Source organism: Mandrillus leucophaeus, unplaced genomic scaffold (genome assembly GCF_000951045.1).
Source record: "Mandrillus leucophaeus isolate KB7577 unplaced genomic scaffold, Mleu.le_1.0 Scaffold245, whole genome shotgun sequence".
NCBI classification, from domain to species: Eukaryota; Metazoa; Chordata; class Mammalia; order Primates; family Cercopithecidae; genus Mandrillus; species Mandrillus leucophaeus.
In genome coordinates, this window is record NW_012102532.1 from 999640 (window position 1) to 1019069 (window position 19430).

A 19430-nucleotide genomic window follows, 5' to 3' on the forward strand; every position below is an offset into this window, starting at 1 on the left:
GAACGATTCTCCTGCCTCAGGCTCCCAAGCAGCTAGGATTACAGGCATGTGCCACCATGCCCGGCTAATTTTTGTATTTTTAGTAGAGACAGGGTTTCTCAATGTTGAGGCTGGTCTCGAACTCCTGACCTCAGGTGATCCGCCTGCCTCGGCCTTCCAAAGTGCTGGGATTATAGGTGTGAGCCACCGCGCCTGGCCACAGAGTCATGTTTTTTTCTCTACTTCAATCCCTGTTTCCCATCATCATCAACTATGACCATTCCTTGCTTTGAAAGTATTTTGGGCTGGGCATGATGGCTCCTACCTGTTGTAATCCTAGCACTTTGGGAGGCTGAGGCAGCTGGATCACTTGACCTCAGGATTTCAAGACCAGCCTGGGCAACATGGTGATACCCCACTTCTACAAAAAATACAAAAGTTAGTGGGGAGTGGTGGCACAGGCTTGTAGCCCCAGTTACTTGGGGGACTGAGGTGGGAGGATCACTTGAGCCCACAAGGTAGATGTTGCAGTGAGCCATGATTGGACCACTGCACTCCAGCTTGGGTGACGCAGTGAGACCCTGTCTCAAAAAAAAAAAAAAAAGGTTCTAATTTCATCCTCCTCTTTGTTCCCATGGGAATACCACCATCACCAGCCAAGGCCCACATACCTCCCACCTGGATTACAGTGAGCTTCCGGTAATGGATTACAGTGAGCTTCCGGGTAATTTGGTCTGCTACTAGTCTCACCTACTCACCTACTTGGATTTCCCTTCCTCCTGCTGCAGCATTGCCTTCCAAAGTCATGCTTTGCACATGCCACGTCTTAGCTCATTAGACTAAGCCTATAAGCCTCTGCAGGACCTTCACCATCTCGGGGCCACTGCTCACAGTTTCCCAGCAGAAACCTCTGCACCCCGGAGGTTTCCCCACAGTTTGCCTGTGCTGCCTCTCTGGAGCTTTCCCCCTTCCTGTAATGTCCTTGCTGCTCCCCATCTCCTCTAGTCTATTGCCTATGCTTTTTTTTTTTTTTTCCTTTTTTTGAGACGGAGTCTCTCTCTCGTCCAGACTGGTGTGCAGTGGCGCGATCTTGGCTCACCACAACCTTCATCTCCCAGGTTCAAGGGATTCTCCTGCCTCAGCCTCCCAAGTAACTGGAATTACAGGCGTGCATCACCATTTCTGGCTAATTTTTCTATTTTTAGTAAAGACCGGGTTTCACCATGGTGGCCAGGCTGGTCTTGAACTCCTGACCTCAGGTGATCCGCCTGCCTCAGCCTCCCAAAGTGCTGGGATTACAGGCGTAAGCCACTGCACCTGGCCACAGGTCTATACCTCTTTTAAGTCTTCATTCAATACTGGTTGTCCCATGAATTTGTCCCAGACTCACTCATATACTTAGACCTTTCCTATTATCTTGCTGTAGCTTTTTCAAAGTGTGGGACAGCATGGACAAGCAGGCCATGGTTTTCTTTTTAAGAGAAGCAAGGAGGCAGAGTTATTTTAGGAGGAGGCTTATACATTTCATTTTGAACCAATCGCGTTTGGGGTGATGGCAGGATATTAACATAAACTTATTACTTGAACCATTGGAAATGTGTGCCTAGAATTGAGGAGAGAGGTCAGGGCTGGCAGTAACAACTTGGCCACCGTCTGCAGAGCTGACTGGGGATGCGGTGGAATTGAGAATGTCTGTAGAAATGAGGAAGAGGACCAAAGACAGTCTGGGACAACACCTAAATGTAGATGTCAGAGCAAAAGTTCAAGATGAAGAAAAACGAATCATTCTTAGAAATGGAGGAGAGGAGCAAAAGAGGCGGAGCAAAGTGGGGCGGAATCAGAGTAGGCCACGCTTCTAAGAAGTTTGGTAAAGGAATTGTGAAAGGAATGTAGTTGAATTTCAGGGTAAGCTGGGGAATTAAAGCAGTGTGTAGATCCAGGGAAACAGCAAGTAGGGCAGGAACCACTGAAGGAACAAATAAAGGGGGAGGCTGGGTCCGGGTTGTCTTGAGTAGGGACATCTAAAAAAAAAAAAAGAGTGAAACTGAAGGTGTGGGGTGGATTGGGTGCCTGCTGTGCCCCGGGGAAGCTTGGGGCAACTGTGTGCCGAGGCTGTGAGGTTGTCTGGAAGAGGCTCCTGGACAGTGAGAACTGAGCAGTGGGGAAGAGGACTGTGTGGTCTGGAAGAGGAGAGAAAGGAGAGTGAGTGACTGAATGGGTATCCAGGCTCCCACACCAAGGCAGAAAGAGGTAGAGGGCCTAGGCATCTCAGGGAGGCAGAGGTAGTGCCAAGCAGGGTGAGAGGCTTTAGTCTTAGCCACCTTTGCCCCATTCCTCCAAATATACATTCTAAGTAAAAACAAAGCAATACAGAACTGTTTGCTATGTAAATTTAGATTCTAAAGCCCTGTTCTATAGAGATTCTGGAGCTGCCACCGCACCCAGAAAGCGGACAGCTAAAGAGAAAACTTCCCTTGGTGATGGGTATTAGATTTTACAAGAAGAGGCCAAAGGAGACACTTACTTATGCTAGAAGAACTTTCCAGAGATAGCATTGCATAGTGAAACAGCCTGAATTATTTTTATTTTTTTAAACATTTTTTATTTTTATTTTTTTCTGAGGTAGAGTCTCACTCTGTCACCCAGGCTGGAGTGCAGTGGCATGATCTCGGCTCACTGCAATCTCCACCTCCCGGGTTCAAGCAACTCTCCTGCCTCAGCCTCCCAAGTAGCTGGGATTACAGGCATGCGTCACCATGCGCCAGCTAATTTTTTTTTTTTTTCTAGTTTTAGTAGAGATGGGGTTTCACCATGTTGGCCAGGCTGGTCTTGAACTCGTCACCGCAAGTGATCCACTGCCTTGGCCCCCCAAAGTGCTGGGATTTCAGGCGTGAGCCACTGCACCCGGCCAAAAATTTCTTTTCTTTAAGATGAGGCCTCTGTTGCCCAGGCTGGAGTGCAGTGTCACAATCATAGCTCACTGTGACTTTGGACTCCTGGGCTCAAGCGATCCTCCTGCCTCAGCCTCTCAAGTAGCTGGGATTACAGGCACCCACTCCCAGCTAATTCTTTTAAAATAATTGTTTTTAGAGATGAGGGTGTCTATTTGCTGCCCAGGTTGGTCCCAGACTCCTGACAGGCTGCATTTTAATCCTAGCTCCACCACTTAGGGGGAGTCAAAATTCAAAAGGCAGAAAAGGGCATATACGCTGGGCGCAGGGGCTTACACCTGCAATCCCAGCAATTTGGGAGGCTGAGGTGGGTGGGTTGCTTGAGGTCAGGAGTTCGAGACCAGCCTGGGCAATGTGGGAAAACTTGTCTCTGCTAAAAATACAAAAATTAGCCAGATGTGGTGGTGCATACCTGTAATCCCAGCTACTCCGAAGGTTGAGGCAGGAGAATCCCTTGAACTCAGGAGGCAGAGGTTACAGTGAGCAGAGATCCAACACTGAACTCCATAAAAACAAACAAACAAACAAAAAGAAAGCAGGCTGGGTGCGGTGGCTCATGCCTGTAATCCCAGCACTTTGGGAGGCCAAGGTGAGCGGATCACCTGAGGCTGGGCATTCGAGACCAGCCTGACCAACAAGGAGAAACTCTGTCTCTACTAAAAATACAAAATTAGCTGGGCTTGGTCGCACATACCTGTAATCCCAGCTACTCGGGAGACAGAAGCAGGAGAAGTGCTTGAACCTGGGAGGCGGAGGTTGCAGTGAGCCAAGATTGTGCCATTGCACTCCAGCTTGGGCAACCAATGCGAAACTCCATCTCAAAAAAAAAAAAAAAAAAGCAAAGGGCATATAGTGAAAAGCTTTCTTCCTACACATGAGTATTCACTTCCTCTTCCTAGAGGCAACCAAGGTTATCTGTGTGTGTGTGTGTGTGTGTGTGTGTGTGTGTGTGTGTGTGTGTGTTGAGACAGTCTCACTCTGTCACCCAGGCTGGAGTGCATTGGTTCGATCTCACTGCAAACTCTGCCTCCCAGTCTCAAGCGATGCTTGTGCCTCAGCCTCCCAGTTTTTTTTTCTTTTTTTTTTTTTTAAACAGGGTCTCATTCTGTCGCCCAGGGTGGAGTGCAGTGGCACGATCATAGCTCACTGCAGCCTCGACCTCCCGGGTCAGGTGATCCTCCCACCTCAGCCTCTGGTGTAGCTGGGGCTACTGGTATGCACCACCACACCCAGTTAATTTTTCTTAGTCTCGTTCTGTCACCCAGAGTGGAGTGCGGTGGCGCCATCTCATTTGTTTCACAGCAACCTTTGACTTCTGGGCTCAAGCGATCCTCCCACCTCAGCCTCCTAAGGCGGCTAATTAAAAAAATTCTTTTTTTTTAGAGATGGGGTTTCGCCATGTTGCCCAGGCGGATCTCGAACTCCTGGGCTCAAACAATCCTTCCACCTCGATCTTTCAAAGAGCTGGGATGAGAGATTTCCACCATGCCTGGCCTCATTTTCTTTCTTTTTTAATTTTTTTTTAGACGTTATAACTCTTTTTAATGGTCTCTTTTTGTTATGTTTAATTCGAGAAATATTCTTTTCATATACAAAGAATATATTTTCTCTCCCTTTAAAAACAAATAGTAGACTGTTTAATACCTTGCTTTATTCAGTTAGTGATGTTTCTTAGATACGGTTCCAAATCAGTATACAAAGCACTTCCTCTTCCTCTCTTCTGGCTACATAACAATCCACTTAATGGGTCAGCTACGATCTATTTAACCTATTCTTTATTGATGGACATTTCGCTTTGTATATACATTTGTAATTCTGATATATAGTACAAATCACCCTCCAAAGAAATTGTACTGGTTTCTTCTCCTACAATGTGTGAGAGTTGGGTAATTACTTAATCTCAGTGTGTGAGTCTCAGTTTCTCTATCTGTAAAATAAGCAAAACAGTGTTGGCAATATCTATTTCTTGGAATTATTGTGGAGATTACTGAGATGATGCATGTAAAGTATTTGGCATGTAGGAGTTGGTGCTCTCCAAATAAGGATATGATTTTATTTGTATTTGTGAGCCACTGTCCCAGCCAGGTAAATGGATATGATGAGACCTCCTTACCAGACTGGGTTTCTCTGATTAGAATGAGGAGCAGATGTTGCAGGAAATTAGCAATTGAGATCAGAAGAGCCGTGGGCATTCTCTTGCCAGAGGTGCCATGTCTCCAAGGCACCTCAGCCTCTCCCATTTGTCTTCTGCTCCCAGGTCCATCCAAGCTGAGCGATCGCATTGACTCAAGAAAAAGCCTTTGGGACCAAGGATGCTTTTCCATGATCATCAAGAATCTTAAGATAGAAGACTCAGAGACTTACATCTGTGAAGTGGAGGACAAGAAGGAGGAGGTGGAATTGCTGGTGTTCGGATGTGAGTGGGGCAGGTGGGGATGAGGATACCTCCCGGCTGGTTCTCTTCCCCACTACTCCCACCCCTGCACCAAATCCAGCCTGAGCTGGTGATACCGCAGCAGCCCCAAGAGAACCAGGCTGTCAAACTGGCCTCCGAATCTCTTCAAAGCCCTCTTGATTAGGTGGGGGATGGTGGTGGGCGGAGGAGAGAAGAGGCCTTGGGAAAAGGAAAGAAAAGGGAAGGAAGCAAGGGAAGGAGAGAGAGAGACTGGGGAAGAGAGGATGAGGGGAGAGGAGGAAAGAAGAGAGAGAGGAGGGGAGAGGGAAACCCTGTCTTGGCTGGGGGTGGGCAGCTGGGTGCTGGGAGGAAGGAGATGTTGGGATGGAGATAATGGAGAGATGTTCTTGGTTTCCTGTCCTCTGCCCTTCTCCTTGGGGATGGTATGTGTGTGACACAGCTGGCCTTTCCCTCCACAGTGACTGCCAACTCTGACACCCACCTGCTTGAGGGGCAAAGCCTGACCCTGACCTTGGAGAGCCCCCCTGGTAGTAGCCCCTCAGTGAAATGTAGGAGTCCAAGGGGTAAAAACATACAGGGGGGGAGGACCCTCTCTGTGCCTCAGCTGGAGCGCCAGGATAGTGGCACCTGGACATGCACCGTCTCGCAGGACCAGAAGACGGTGGAGTTCAAAATAGACATCGTGGTGCTAGGTAAGGGAAGCCCCTCTGCCCGCAGTCTCCTCCCTGCCCCAGAGGCTGACAGCCCCTCCCTCTGCTCTCACTTCCCTGCTTCTGGGTCTGGTGCTGGGAGGTCAGGAGTGGAGAAGCCTAGGTCCCCTAGAGCTGAGGCCATTCTTGAAGGACTCACTGGGACCCTCATTCTCAGAGGGCTGATTGACAGTCACCCCTCAGTGTGGTGGACATGGAGAAAGGAAGGGCTGGGGAAGGTAAGGATGCTAGAGGCCCCAGTCTCCTTTGGAGGCCCCAAAGGATGAATGTCAGGGCGTTTACTTTCTTTGTTGCCTCAGCTCCCCACCCCTACCAAGCTGGCAAATCCACTTACTCACGGACACTAACACCAGCAAGCCAACCCTGATGATGTTCTATGTTGTACCTCTGGACCCCTGAGTCAGGCCACTGAGGCCACTGTCCTACCCCAGATCCTGTCCCCTGGGTGCTTATGGGACATAAGGTAGTGTAGTGTGCCAGTTTAGTGCATGGACCCTGATTGAAATCCTGGTTCTGCCACAACCATGTGACCTTGGGTGAGTTACTGAACCTCTCTGCACCTTGGTTTCAGCCTCTGTGAAATGGGGATGATGTTAACTGCCATAGTGCCTACCTTGTATTAAGTTGAGGACTGATACATGCAAGGCACTAAAAATGGTGCCTGGCACAGAGTAAGCCCTAGTTAAAGTTAAGTGTTCGTTCTTATTTTGTGAAGGGTGATGAGTTATGGCTCTAAGGAGTGGAGGCCAAATGGCTTCTGTGGTCCAGGAATCCTGAGGACAGCAAGGATCCCCTGTGGCTGGGCTGTTCTGTGATGGCTTCTGGGAGGAGAGAGGTGGTCTGCTATAGGAAAATGCTGGGTGGAAGAGGGGAGAGAAGGCTGGAGAGGTAGGAAGGAACTGAAGCATCTGAAATGACAAGGTGGGTGTCTGTTCTCATCAGGTCCCCTTCCATCTCCCTGCTGCCCCCGCATGCCGACCCCACTCGTGCAGTCTCATCTTCCTATCTCCTCACTCGGGGTCTCTCCCTTCCCACCTCCAGCTTTCCAGAAGGCCTCCAGCACAGTCTATAAGAAAGAGGGGGAACAGGTGGAGTTCTCCTTCCCACTCGCCTTTACACTTGAAAAGCTGACGGGCAGTGGCGAGCTGTGGTGGCAGGCGGAGAGGGCTTCCTCCTCCAAGTCTTGGATTACCTTCGACCTGAAGAACAAGGAAGTGTCTGTAAAATGGGTTACCCAGGACCCCAAGCTCCAGATGGGCAAGAAGCTCCCGCTCCACCTCACCCTGCCCCAGGCCTTGCCTCAGTATGCTGGCTCTGGAAACCTCACGCTGGCCCTTGAAGCGAAAACAGGAAAGTTGCATCAGGAAGTGAACCTCGTGGTGATGAGAGGTGAGGGGCCAGGCTAGGGAGGGGCAGGCAGGGGAAGGAGGTGGAGGGGCCTGGCCCAGGGCTCCCTCTGAGGCAAGCCAGGCCCAAGAGGGGATGCCTAGGCCCTGGTTACCTGGATGAAGTAAGGGAGGGCCCTTTGGGTTTGGGGCTGGTTTTGAGCTGAGACATCTATGAGCCAGCCTGGGGCTGGCTTCACTGAAGATCCACAAACCACTTGGGCTAAGAACCGGGGTTCCCGTTCTGCCTGTGACCAACCCTTTGTGACCCTGACTAAGCCCCCTCCCACTTCAGGCCTGCTTCCTGACCTGTCTAATAAAGATAATGAAATCTGCTCTCTGTATGATAGTAACGATGATAATGTCAAACTCCAAGTTGAGTTTCTGGCTTCCTTATCTCCTTATCATCATAACAACTCCACAAATAATAATGGCTAACACTTAATGCTCAGCACCGGCCGGGCCCCATCCAGACACTACATGTATGTCTGCTTTTACTACTGTCCGCAGGTTGTTCAGTCCCTTGCCCAGAGGCACTCAGCTGCTAAGCAGCGGAGCTGGGATTCAAATCCAATACCACTGGACCCCAAACGCTGTTTTTCCTCATACGACTGCATGAAAATCTGCTCTAAAAGGCTAAAAGAAGGCCGCCCATATAGAGTATCATTTTAATTGTTCCACTGAATCTCAGGCTTTCAATCTCAGCCTCTCATTCCTCTGCAGCCACTCAGTTCCAGGAAAATTTGACCTGTGAAGTGTGGGGACCCACCTCCCCTAAGCTGACGCTGAGCTTGAAACTGGAGAACAAGAAGGCAACAGTCTCGAAGCAGGCGAAGGCGGTGTGGGTGCTGAACCCTGAGGCGGGGATGTGGCAGTGTCTACTGAGTGACTCGGGACAGGCCCTGCTAGAATCCAACATCAAGGGTGAGGACCCAGGTTCCATGGCCTCTGCCTCCTGTGCTACGGGACCTTCCTGTGGTTGGCAGAGACCACCCAGAGTCCCAACCTCCCAATGCCTGAGTTGGGGGGTTATGGGGATGGTGTCCTGGAGGCATAGAAGTGATGAGGTGAGATGGGTTGTGGTCCTGGGCTCTAGGCTGCCAATTGTAGTTCTACAAGTTCCGACTCCCTCAGGTCTACAGCCTAGGAATGGGGTCCACCTGACCAAAAGCCCTCCTCCCTGGCTCCTGGCTTTTCTCCAAATCCAGACACACATACACACACACTCACACATGCACTCACACACACATGCACTCACACGCACTCACATAAACTCTCACACACCCACACACACATCACTCACACACTCGCACACACTCATACACACACTACACACATCCACACTCTCACACCTACACACTTACACACATCTACTCACATACATGCACTCACATACTGTCACACACTCATACACTCACACACACACGTACTCACACAGACTCATACACACTCACACACGCACACACACTCACATGTACACACATGCACACATGCACACACATTCACGCATGCATACACATTCACACATGCACACACATGCACACACACTCTTACACATTCACACACATACTCTCATCCACGCACACTCACACCCACTCTCATACACGCACACTCACACACTCTCATACACTCACATACATTCATATGCACACGTGCACACACACACATGCATGCACACATTCACACACATGCACTCACATGCACACATTCACGCACACATCCTCACACACATGCACACACGCACGCATGCACATACACACACACACATTCACACATATCACGCACACATTCACACACACGCACTCACACACACACACACAGAGTCCAGGGTCTAGACCACTGCTTCTACCTCTGCAGAGTGCCCTGTGGTCTCTCAAACATAAAACCGATTCCCCAGCACTGGCGGCCTTTAAGAGTCCCCAGGCACTCTGCCCCTCTCTCCCAACCCCAGGATCAAACCAGAGACTGGCCAGGCGGGGTTGCAGGTCAGTCCTCAGTCCGCTGGCCTGTGGAGGAGGGTGGTGCACTGAGCACGTTTCTTTTCCTTGCAGTTGTGCCCACATGGCCCACCCCGGTGCAGCCAATGGCCCTGATTGTGCTGGGGGGCGTTGCAGGCCTCCTGCTTTTCACTGGGCTAGGCATCTTCTTCTGTGTCAGGTGCCGGCATCGAAGGGTGAGTGACCCCACACCTGGTCCCCACAGGGCCCTCAAACCCCTGAGTCCCGTACCAGGAGATCCCGTATATGGGACCTGCTTTTGGCCAGCTCCCTCTGCCCACCCCTAAGTTCCCCTGCTGCCCTGACCCAGATGCCACTCAAGGGAGAGACAGAAAGGAGCAGAGAGTTAATTCCAGGATAGATGGCCTGAGCTATGTAACTGCTTCTCCTCTCCCAGCTTCCCCCAATCCCCCCACCAAGGGGCACCTCCCTTCTGGAGGCCTGGAACCCTCATGACTCCCTTTCTTGTCCCTGGACAGCGTCAAGCACAGCGGATGTCTCAGATCAAGAGACTCCTCAGTGAAAAGAAGACCTGCCAGTGCCCTCAGTAAGGATCTGGGAGGAGGGGCTGGGAGAGGGGAGAAGGGTGGGGAGAGGGAGTGAGAGAGGAGGGGGAGGAAGGGGGGACAAAGGGGGCAGGAAGGGAGGATGGACAGGAGGAAGCAGTTGAGGAAGGAGAGTTGGGGGGAGTGGAGGCGAGGAGACTGGGGCTAAAGGGGTGTGGTGGAGAGGATAGAGGGGTGGGAAAAGATGGCCAGGAGCTAGAAGGAGGCGGAAGTGGGAGGGTGGAGCTGAAGGAGCAGCAGGCCAGGGCCTTTCTGGACTAGTTCTGCAGCTGTTGCCCAGAGGCTAGCACTGCGCTGGAAAAGCCATGGAGGTGCTAGAACATAAAGGGGTTGCAGTGGGGACAGACCTGCTCCCCTTCTTCTTTGTTCCTGCAGCCGGTTTCAGAAGACATGTAGCCCCATTTGAGGCACGAGGCCAGGGAGATCCCAATTGCAGCCTCCCCAGGTGTCTGCCCCGCGCATTTCCCGTTGGGCTCATGGCCTGCGGACCAGATGAATGTAGCAGATCCTAGGCCTCTGGCCTCCTGTTCGCCTCCTCTACGATTTGCCATTGTTTCTCCTGGGTTAGGCCCCAGCTTCATTGGTTAAGTGTTGCTCTCTATTTTCCAGTGGCTTAATCACACCATTCTCCCCACCGTTTCCTTTTCCTTCTAGCCCTAGCCCTTCTCTCATTATTTCTCTCTGACCTTCTCTTCCACTGCTCATTTGGATCCCAGGGGAGTGTTCAGGGCCAGCCCTGGCTGGCATGGAGGGTGTGGCTGGGTGTCCGGAAGCATGGAACATGGGACTGTTATTTCACAGGACAGGACCCTGGGACCACAGAGGGCAGGAACTTGCACAAAATCACACAGCCAAGCCAGTCAAGGATAGATGCAGATCCAGAGGTTTCTGGCAGCCAGCACCTCCTGCCCCACGCTGCCTGCGTCTCACCCTATGTGGGTGGGGCCACAGACTCACGTCCTGACCTTGCACAGGCAGCCCCACTGGACACAGCCCCATGTACACAGCCACAAGGGATGCTTCACATCCTCTGTCTGTTTGAGACTTACAAAAATCCTACAAGGCTGGCAGTGACAGAACTAAGATGATCATCTCCAGTTTACAGACCAGAAGCAGAGCTCAGAAAAGCTAGATGATTGATTACCCAAGGTCATACAGCTAGCAAGTGCTGGAGTTGGGACTAACCCAGGTCCCTTGTCCCAAGTTCCACTGCTGCCTCTTGAATGCAGGGACAAATGCCACACGGCTGTCACCAGTGGCTAGTGGTGGGTACTCAGGGTGTACTGTTGGGTTCGCAGGAGCACAGCACCCATGGGAAGGGCCCATCTTAGAGAATTTATAAGCAGGGATGAAGGCCTCCCTGTCTAAAATTCCTCCTTCATCCCCCGCTGGTGGCAGAATCTGTTACCAGAGGACAAAGCCTTTGGCTCTTCTGATCAGAGTGCAGGCTGGGAGCACAGGCCCTGTGGCAGACAATGCCCAGTGACCAGCCACTCACCCTGTGCAGAACCTCCTGGAAGCGAGTTTTGCTGGGAGAAGGGATAGCTAGCCTGAGAGGGAACCCTCTAAGGGACCTCAAAGGTGATTGTGCCAGGCTCTGCGCCTGCCCCACACCCTCCCTTACCCTCCTCCAGACCAGTCAGGACACAGGGAAATCAGGGTTACAAATCATCTTCTTCTTGATCCATTTCTCTCAGGATCCCCTCTCTTCCTACCCTTCCTCACCACTTCCCTCAGTCCCAAGTCCTTTTCCCTCTTTCGTCTCCTCCTATCTTTACAGCCTGCCTCTTCCAGGAAGACCACCCTATTGCTGCTGGGGCTCCCCATTTGCTTACTTTGCATTTGTGCCCACTCTCCACCCCTGCTCCCCTGAGCTGAAAGAAAAATACAATAAACTTACTAAAAGAAGATGCTGTTCGTGTGTGTGTGTGTGTGTGTATGTATGTGTGTGTGAGAGACAGAGAGAGACAGAGAAAGAGAGAGAGACCCCTTCTCTGGGGACCAGGAATCTTCTGGTCTTTGGGGTCGGACCCAGAGGAGAGGTTGCCTGGCGTGCCCCAGGAAGGAGATGAAGTTTCCCTGGAGAGGGAAAAATTCTGTGGAGGCTGGCTATCCACCTCCACAACCCACAGGGCTCTGTGTGGGCCTGTGTGTGTGTGAGGCTGAGACTCTGTAATTACACGTGTGTGATATACCGTGGGGGAGAGACTCAGGGTTGCGTGAGCTCTCCTGGTGTATGTGTGTGGCAGAGAAAAAGGACTGTGAGAAACTGTAACATGTGTGTGCAAATTGTATCCCCAACACGTGTGTTTGTGTTCCAGGAGGAGGAAGCAGTGTGTGTGTGTCTGTGTGCATGCATGCGCCCACATCCTTTTAGCTTGTGCACACCCACCCTCAACTCCACAAGCAGCCCCAGCTTGCACCACAAGCCCCCTCACTCCCAAACTCAAGGCCCAGCCCTCACACAGATATACACAGTGACACACGCTTCCTCCTCCCCGAACAGCTAGCTCCTCAGTCCCCAACAACACCAGCTGCCTCTTGGAGCTTGTGTTCGTGTTGAAAAACGGGAAGGGGTGGGGGCAGGACATGAACCATTTCACCAATGAAGCCGGTTCCCAGCCATCCTCCTCACCCGCCTCCCTCTCGGCGCCTTCCTTGCCCCTCCTCCCCTAGTCACCACCGTCCAGTTCCCCACCCTACACTCGTTTCCCGCCCCCTACCCCACAAAGCTGTCCTGCAGTCCCCCTCGCCTGGGCTCACTGGCAGGATGACCGTGGGAGAGAGGGTCCTGGAGAGTGAGAGGGGCAGAGACTGAGTGAGCCGCAGGCTGAGCCAGGGAGGCCGGGACTGAGGGGGAGGAGGGAGGCCCGGGGGAAGGGAGGGAGGGAGAGAGGGAAGGAGGGAGGAGGGCGGGTGAGCTGGAGCCGGCAGGCAGCGCGAGCCTGAGAGAGCCGCGTCGGGAGTGCGGTCTCCATGGCAGTGCTGGGCGCAGCCAGAGGTAAGACGACCCCTGCCCCAACCCCCGTGTTGCCTCCCTTTCCCCCTCAGGCTGCCTCCTCTCCCCTAGGCCACCCTTCCTCCCAGCCACCTGCTGTTTCTGCCCTGGAGAACCTGGAGGGGGACAGGAGGGAGGAGCCGCCTGACCTTACCCCTTCACCCCAAAGGGCGAGGGACCCCGTCGGCCAGGGAACCTCCCAGATCCCCCTTCCCACCTTCCTCTGATCTCTCCCTGTCCTTCACCTCCCTCTCTCTGTCCTTCACATCTTTCCTGCCTCCTTCCCTCTCTGACTTCCTATCTCTTTCGTCCTGAGCCCACCAGCTGGGCCTGGGTAGAGGTGGGTGGGAAGGGGTCCAGGGCTGTAGGAGAGGACACTGGGGGCTGCTTGTGGCCAAGTCCCTCCACCTCCCTCTGGCTGGCCATTGTCATGGCAACTAGGGTGTACTGGGCTCCGGAGGGAAGCCAAGGGTGGGGGTGGACCAGGACCTCTTGGGGAAAGCAAGGGTCTGAGCTGCTTCCATGGGAAACAGACCCTTTCACTGCTGTGCCCCATTTTACCCCACTTACCCTAAAGCCATTATGCGCTTCCTTACAGCCTCACTCTGTTCAGGGTTTCACCCGATTCCCTTACCCCCTTCCCAGGGCTCACTGAAGCTCAGCATCACGCACTAAAACTGGGACCATCCTTCCTCCCATCAGAGGGAAACTGAGGCTCTGGGCCAGGGAGGAAGAGTCAAGGTCTCCCCGCGGGAGTCAGCACCTTATTGAACATTTGGCTTTTCTTCTCAGCCTCCTATTCACTGCTCCCTCCCTACCTCCCTCCTCCAGTCCCTCCTCCCTCCAAAGCCTCCTCTCCAGGGGGTTTGAGCTTTTCCTGCTATTTTCAGATACTACCACTTTGCCCCCTCTTTCTCTTCTGCTCAAACTCTCCTCCTTCTCCCTAGTTCCCCCTCTTTCCATTTCTGGATGCTTCTGATGTCAGCGGTTTCCCCGCCTTCAGGTTCCCTAGCACCCCCTTCGGTCCCAGACTCCTTTCTCCCATTTTCCCAGATCTGGGGAGCTGGAGGGTGATCATCCAGGTTTGGGGAAGTAGGGGCTAAGCACCAAGATCCCCGCATCCAGGAGACCGGCAGGTAGGGGAGGAAGGCTGTAATGCCATATCCCCGTTCACTGTGAACCCTCAAGAGGAAACCAGTCATGTGTCTCCCATCAGTAGTTCTGAAGAGACATTTAGGGACTTGAAGATAGGGGTGGAGTAGTGCTGAGCAGGGGATGTTCTAAGAAGGAACCCGGGAGTTCCAGCGGGAGGAGAAAGGGCTAAAGGAGACAGGGAGGTGGGAATACCCTCTTCCCTAGAGGTCTGGAAGAGCGGGGCTCTCATCTGTGCGGGGTGTTTAGCTGTCTGATTTAAGGCAAAGGAATGTTCTGAATGACCCTCAGGGCCCTAGTAATCAGTTATCTCTATAGTTTCAAGAAAGGGGGCACAGGAGGCTGGTTATAGACCTTTGCCCTCTCCCTCCCACATCTCATCTTTCCCTTGCAGCCTGTCCAGGGGGCTGAGCCCCACCCCCAAATCCCTGGGGCATCCAGAAGATTCCTGACTAGTCAAGAACCAGAGGAAAAAGAGACCCGGACGTCCCAGCATGGGGACAAGAACCCCCCAGCCAGCCTCACAGTTGGGAAAGTAGCCAGCTTGCCTGCCCCATCAATTGCAGGGATGCTTAAGGAAGGCCCCGCCCAGTATGAAAGCTGAGGACTGCCTCTGCTGACCCTCAGTCTCCTCCCCTGCCCTCCACATCTGCCCTCAGCTGGGTCGATCATGCAATGCTGAGCACTGGGGTGAGCCTGGGGGCAGCCTGCCTGCTGACAGGGCGAGGATTGTGGGGATCATGGGCATGTTTGTGAGTGGGGCTCCTGGGTGAGACCTAGCCCCCACCCCCACGGAGCTCAAGGGGGTGGGGGGCTGAGGATAGGATGGCTCGGGGCGGGGCGGGGGCAGAGGAGGCCTCCCTGCACTCCAATGCATTGTCCTGGCTGGCCTGTGGGCTCCTGGCGCTGCTGGCCAATGCCTGGATCATCCTCAGCATCTCGGCCAAGCAGCAGAAGCACAAGCCACTGGAGCTGCTGCTGTGCTTCCTAGCGGGCACACACATACTCATGGCAGCTGTGCCCCTCACCACCTTTGCTGTGGTACAGTTGCGGCGTCAGGCTTCCTCCGACTATGACTGGAACGAGAGTATCTGCAAGGTCTTCGTGTCCACCTACTACACCCTGGCCCTGGCCACCTGCTTCACGGTCGCCTCGCTCTCCTACCATCGCATGTGGATGGTGCGCTGGCCAGTCAACTACCGCCTCAGCAACGCCAAGAAGCAGGCGCTGCATGCCGTCATGGGCATCTGGATGGTCAGCTTCATCCTCTCCACACTGCCCTCCATTGGCTGGCACAACAACGGCGAGCGCTACTATGCCCGCGGCTGCCAGTTCATAGTCTCCAAGATCGGCCTCGGCTTTGGCGTTTGCTTCAGCCTCTTGCTACTTGGGGGCATTGTGATGGGGCTGGTCTGTGTGGCCATCACCTTCTACCAGACACTGTGGGCCCGGCCCAGGAGGGCTCGGCAGGCCCGGAGAGTGGGGGGCGGTGGGGGGACCAAAGCGGGTGGGCCAGGGGGCTTGGGTACCCGGCCAGCTTTTGAGGTGCCAGCCATTGTGGTGGAGGATGCCCGAGGGAAGCGGCGGTCCTCGCTGGATGGCTCGGAGTCTGCCAAGACATCCCTGCAGGTCACCAACTTGGTCAGCGCCATCGTCTTTCTCTATGACTCACTCACAGGGGTGCCCATCTTGGTGAGATCGGGGTCCTCCCCACCTGTTCTCCCCAATATCCAGGCCCCAGCATCATCACCTGACCTCCAACTTCATCAGCCATACAGCAGCTCCGTCATCTCTCCTCTAGTTCCATCATCCATCTTCCTCTCCTCTGTCCATCCCCCACTCCATTTGTGGCCCCCATCTTGATCATCTGACTTTTAGTTCCCACTACCCTGTCTACCCCAGCTCCAGCATCTGCTTCAGTTCCCACTCCTCCGCTCCATCACCGTCCTTCAGTTCCACTACCTGTCCTCCAGCTCCGTCATCCATCCTGCAGCTCCACAGTTCAGCCGCAGACCTCTCATCCAGCTGCTGGGCTCCACTCTCCATTCCCTCCTTCCCTCTGGATGCCACATGGTCTCTAAGCAGTCTTGGGTGGAAACCCCACAGGGCTCACCCCACCACCCCATCTAGTCACTGTTCCTGGGTTCCTCTCTGTCTCTACGCTTCCTGGTCCACCTCTGTTCCTCTCCCTCCTGACCGCAGGGCTTTGCCTCCAGCACTCTCCCCTACCTTCCTCTGAGTCAGTTCCTTCCCTCTGTTCACTCCATCTCCACCTCTGGCTTCACCTCTGTTGGATCACAGGGATCAGGCATTACTTCTGACGTCTTGCCCACCAGCTGCACTAGGATATGGGGTTCAGGTGGGCTCCTCAGCTCTGGCCCTGACCCAGCCCACTCCCACCCTTCCCCAGGTGGTGAGCTTTTTCTCTCTCAAGTCGGACTCGGCGCCCCCCTGGATGGTGCTGGCTGTGCTGTGGTGCTCCATGGCACAGACGCTGCTGCTGCCCTCCTTCATCTGGTCCTGCGAGCGCTACCGCGCCGACGTGCGCACAGTGTGGGAGCAATGCGTGGCCATCATGTCTGAGGAGGATGGAGATGACGGTCAGAAGAGGGGCTGGGCTTTGGCTTTCCTGGACATCTATCTATTCCCTTTCCTGCCCGTTCCTTCTCAGTCAGAGGATGGGCTGCCCTGGAGTGCCCCCTACTGGACAGAACCTGCACCACCCTGGGCTCCCCTTTCCCTAAGCAGGCACCCTGCTGTCCACTTACTGCTTCCTGCAGCACTCAGGGCTCCCTTCACCGGGCCTAGGCTCCCCTCCAGAAGTCCACACTACCCAGCTCTGGCACTATGGGGAACCCGAGCTTCCTGAGAGAGGCCCCCAGCCATAGGGATGGCTCTTGGGGGAGGGCATGTAATTGTTTCAATAACTTCATCTATATGTATGAAGCACTCCACTCAGGATTTAGCACTGAACACAGCAAATGCTAGCTACTCTCACTGTCCTCTCGGCACATACAGGCTAATGGGAACTAAAGGGGTCTCTGGGAGCTTATCAAGGCAGTGGGCGGGGGTGGTAGGCATTCCCTGCCTGTAACTGCTCTGCCCATTTTCTCTCCTAGATGGGGGCTGTGATGACTATGCAGAGGGCCGAGTTTGCAAAGTTCGCTTTGATGCCAATGGAGCTACAGGACCAGGGAGCCGGGACCCCGCCCAGGTGAAGCTGCTGCCTGGAAGGCACATGCTCTTCCCTCCTCTTGAGAGAGTCCACTACTTACAGGTATGGAACTGGGGGATACACCTCCTACCCTTGGTGCCCCTCATCACTTTTCTCCAGTGTCTGTTATGCACCCCAATCCCCTCTTCCCTAGCCCTGGCTTTCAGGGCACCATAAAGCTGGGTGAAAGAAAACTATAGTAAGAGAGGCATCCCTTCAGATCTCGTGGGGCCAGGTTTGCCCACCGGAGCAAACGTTTTGAAGAAGGTTAAGAAGGTGGCACCATCTTCTGGAGTCCCCACTTGGTTCCTCTGCCTCTGTCCCTGCAGCACCTTCAGGTCTTACCTGCTCCTCTTCCCAGGTCCCCCTATCCCGGCGTCTGTCCCATGATGAGACAAACATCTTCTCTACCCCTCGGGAACCAGGCTCCTTCCTGCACAAGTGGTCATCCTCTGATGACATCCGGGTCCTCCCAGCCCAAAGCCGGGCCCTCGGGGGTCCTCCTGAGTACCTGGGACGAAGACACAGGTTGGAGGATGAGGCGGACGAGGAGGAGGCTGAAGGTGGTGGGGGGCTGGCCAGCCTTCGCCAATTCTTGGAGAGTGGGGTTCTGGGGTCAGGTGGGGGACCCCCACGGGGCCCTGGCTTCTTCCGGGAGGAGATCACCACCTTCATCGATGAGACACCTCTGCCTTCTCCGACTGCCTCACCAGGGCACTCTCCCCGTCGGCCCCGGCCACTGGGCCTCTCACCCCGCCGACTCTCCCTTGGGTCCCCTGAGAGCAGAGCCGTTGGACTTCCTTTGGGACTAAGTGCAGGGAGACGCTGCTCCCTGACGGGGGCCGAAGAAAGTGCAAGGGCTTGGGGAGGATCCTGGGGCCCAGGCAACCCTACCTTTCCCCAGCTGACCCTTTGAGCCCAAGCAGGCCTGCTGAACTCAGAGGAGGAAGCCTGAGTGAGTAACACCTCATTCTGGCCCTGAGAGTAGGGCAGCTGCCTCCAGACTCTGGGGGGATGGGCGCTAGATTTGGGGCTCAGAAGGCCCTGCTCTCTCCCATCCAAGTGACCAGATGCCCTACTCACCTTCCATCACCCCTAGCAATATGTATTAAAGTCTGAAATGTTGCCATGGAAACCTCAGCGTCCAGTGTACTGCGATGGAAAGGGGCTTGGAGGGTGGAGAGGCTCACAGAGGACACGACAGAGCAGGGGCAGCACACAGAGGCACAGAAGGACACATGGAGAAATGATCACACGCTCCACCAGGCAGCCTCGCACAGGGAAGGCTGGGAGGAGCATATCCTGCTGGGGCAGGGCTTGAGGACACACATGTCTTTGTTGGTTTGGGGTGTGAAGGATCTCTGTTCAGATTTGTTGAGGTGATTTTAGAGCGTGGCTCCAGTCCCAGTGCCCGACTCTCCTTCTAACCCCAAATCCATCCAGGGGCTCACTTTATGGGCAGAAAAGGGTTTGGGGCTGACGTAGTGTCCCGGGCCTGGACACCTCCTCCCTGCTGCATTTTAAAGCTCTTTCTCCAAAGGAGTGTAGGGGTGGATGTGTGTGTGGGGGGAGGGGGGAGGGGGAGGAGCGGGGGTCCGCGTCCACAGTCCTTTTTCTGGACCCAGAAGCGTGTGTGTGGAGGGAACACTGCCCCAGTGGTTACCTCCAGACCTCAGGGGCTGAAGTCACCGCTGGTCCTCCATGGATGCCCAGGCCTGCTCCAGTTCCCGCCTTTTGCCCCCCTCCTCCCAGTTTCTCCCTCTCGTTCCACACTAGATCAGCTTTCTCCACTCGGCATTCTTCTTTCTCCATCTTTCACATGGGCCTCTCCCACCATCGGGTCTCAGCCCCATCTCTCTCTCTCGGCCTCCCTCATTCCTTCTCCCTCTCCCTCCGCCTCTCCACCTCTCCTTCCTTCCCCTCCCTCCCCCTTCCCCCTTTCCTCTCCCTCCCTCTCGGCTCCCGCATTTCCCTTCGGCGGCCGGCGGCTCCGACATCATGCTCCGGCTCCTCCGGCCGCTGCTGTTACTGCTGCTGCTGCCTCCCCCGGGGTCCCCTGAGC

At 54.2% G+C, this 19430-nt stretch overlaps 2 protein-coding genes across 9 annotated transcripts in view; both read left to right on the forward strand.

The window, feature by feature from the left end:
• Positions 1 to 11917, forward strand: part of CD4 (CD4 molecule) — a 39398-nt gene extending 27481 nt beyond the window's left edge. For 2 of the 7 annotated variants that reach the window (XM_011982991.1, XM_011982990.1), the window contains 7 exons: positions 5188 to 5346; positions 5805 to 6038; positions 7098 to 7445; positions 8165 to 8365; positions 9493 to 9614; positions 9918 to 9985; positions 10380 to 11917. In XM_011982991.1, the coding sequence (XP_011838381.1) occupies positions 5253 to 5346; positions 5805 to 6038; positions 7098 to 7445; positions 8165 to 8365; positions 9493 to 9614; positions 9918 to 9985; positions 10380 to 10410 (1098 nt within the window). In that variant the 5' untranslated portion in view covers positions 5188 to 5252 and the 3' untranslated portion in view covers positions 10411 to 11917. Of the gene's footprint in view, positions 1 to 5102; positions 5510 to 5804; positions 6039 to 6771; positions 7446 to 8164; positions 8366 to 9492; positions 9615 to 9917; positions 9986 to 10379 lie in introns of those variants that run through there. The other 5 variants (XM_011982993.1, XM_011982992.1, XM_011982994.1 and 2 more) reach the window with 5 other exon arrangements.
• Positions 11918 to 12658: 741 nt separating this feature from the next.
• GPR162 (G protein-coupled receptor 162) lies at positions 12659 to 18503 on the forward strand. Of its 2 annotated transcripts, none has more exons than XM_011983005.1 (5): positions 12659 to 13005; positions 14549 to 15846; positions 16565 to 16754; positions 17274 to 17431; positions 17730 to 18503. In XM_011983005.1, the coding sequence occupies exons 2-5, from the start codon at positions 14980 to 14982 to the stop codon at positions 18282 to 18284; spliced, it is 1770 nt and encodes a 589-aa protein (XP_011838395.1). In that variant the 5' UTR covers positions 12659 to 13005; positions 14549 to 14979; the 3' UTR covers positions 18285 to 18503. The 2 variants fall into 2 exon arrangements, with proteins under 2 accessions (XP_011838395.1, XP_011838396.1); XM_011983006.1 differs by having other exon boundaries at positions 14549 to 14844.
• The last annotated feature ends 927 nt before the right edge of the window (positions 18504 to 19430 follow it).

Bases quoted from the DNA above. Each gene is read 5' to 3' on its own strand.
- GPR162 (XM_011983005.1), top strand. From the start codon at position 14,980: ATGGCTCGGGGCGGGGCGGGGGCAGAGGAGGCCTCCCTGCACTCCAAT. The intron at 15,847-16,564 runs GTGAGATCGGGG...ACCCTTCCCCAG, and splicing joins TCACAGGGGTGCCCATCTTG to GTGGTGAGCTTTTTCTCTCT. The intron at 16,755-17,273 runs GTCAGAAGAGGG...TTTCTCTCCTAG, and splicing joins TGAGGAGGATGGAGATGACG to ATGGGGGCTGTGATGACTAT.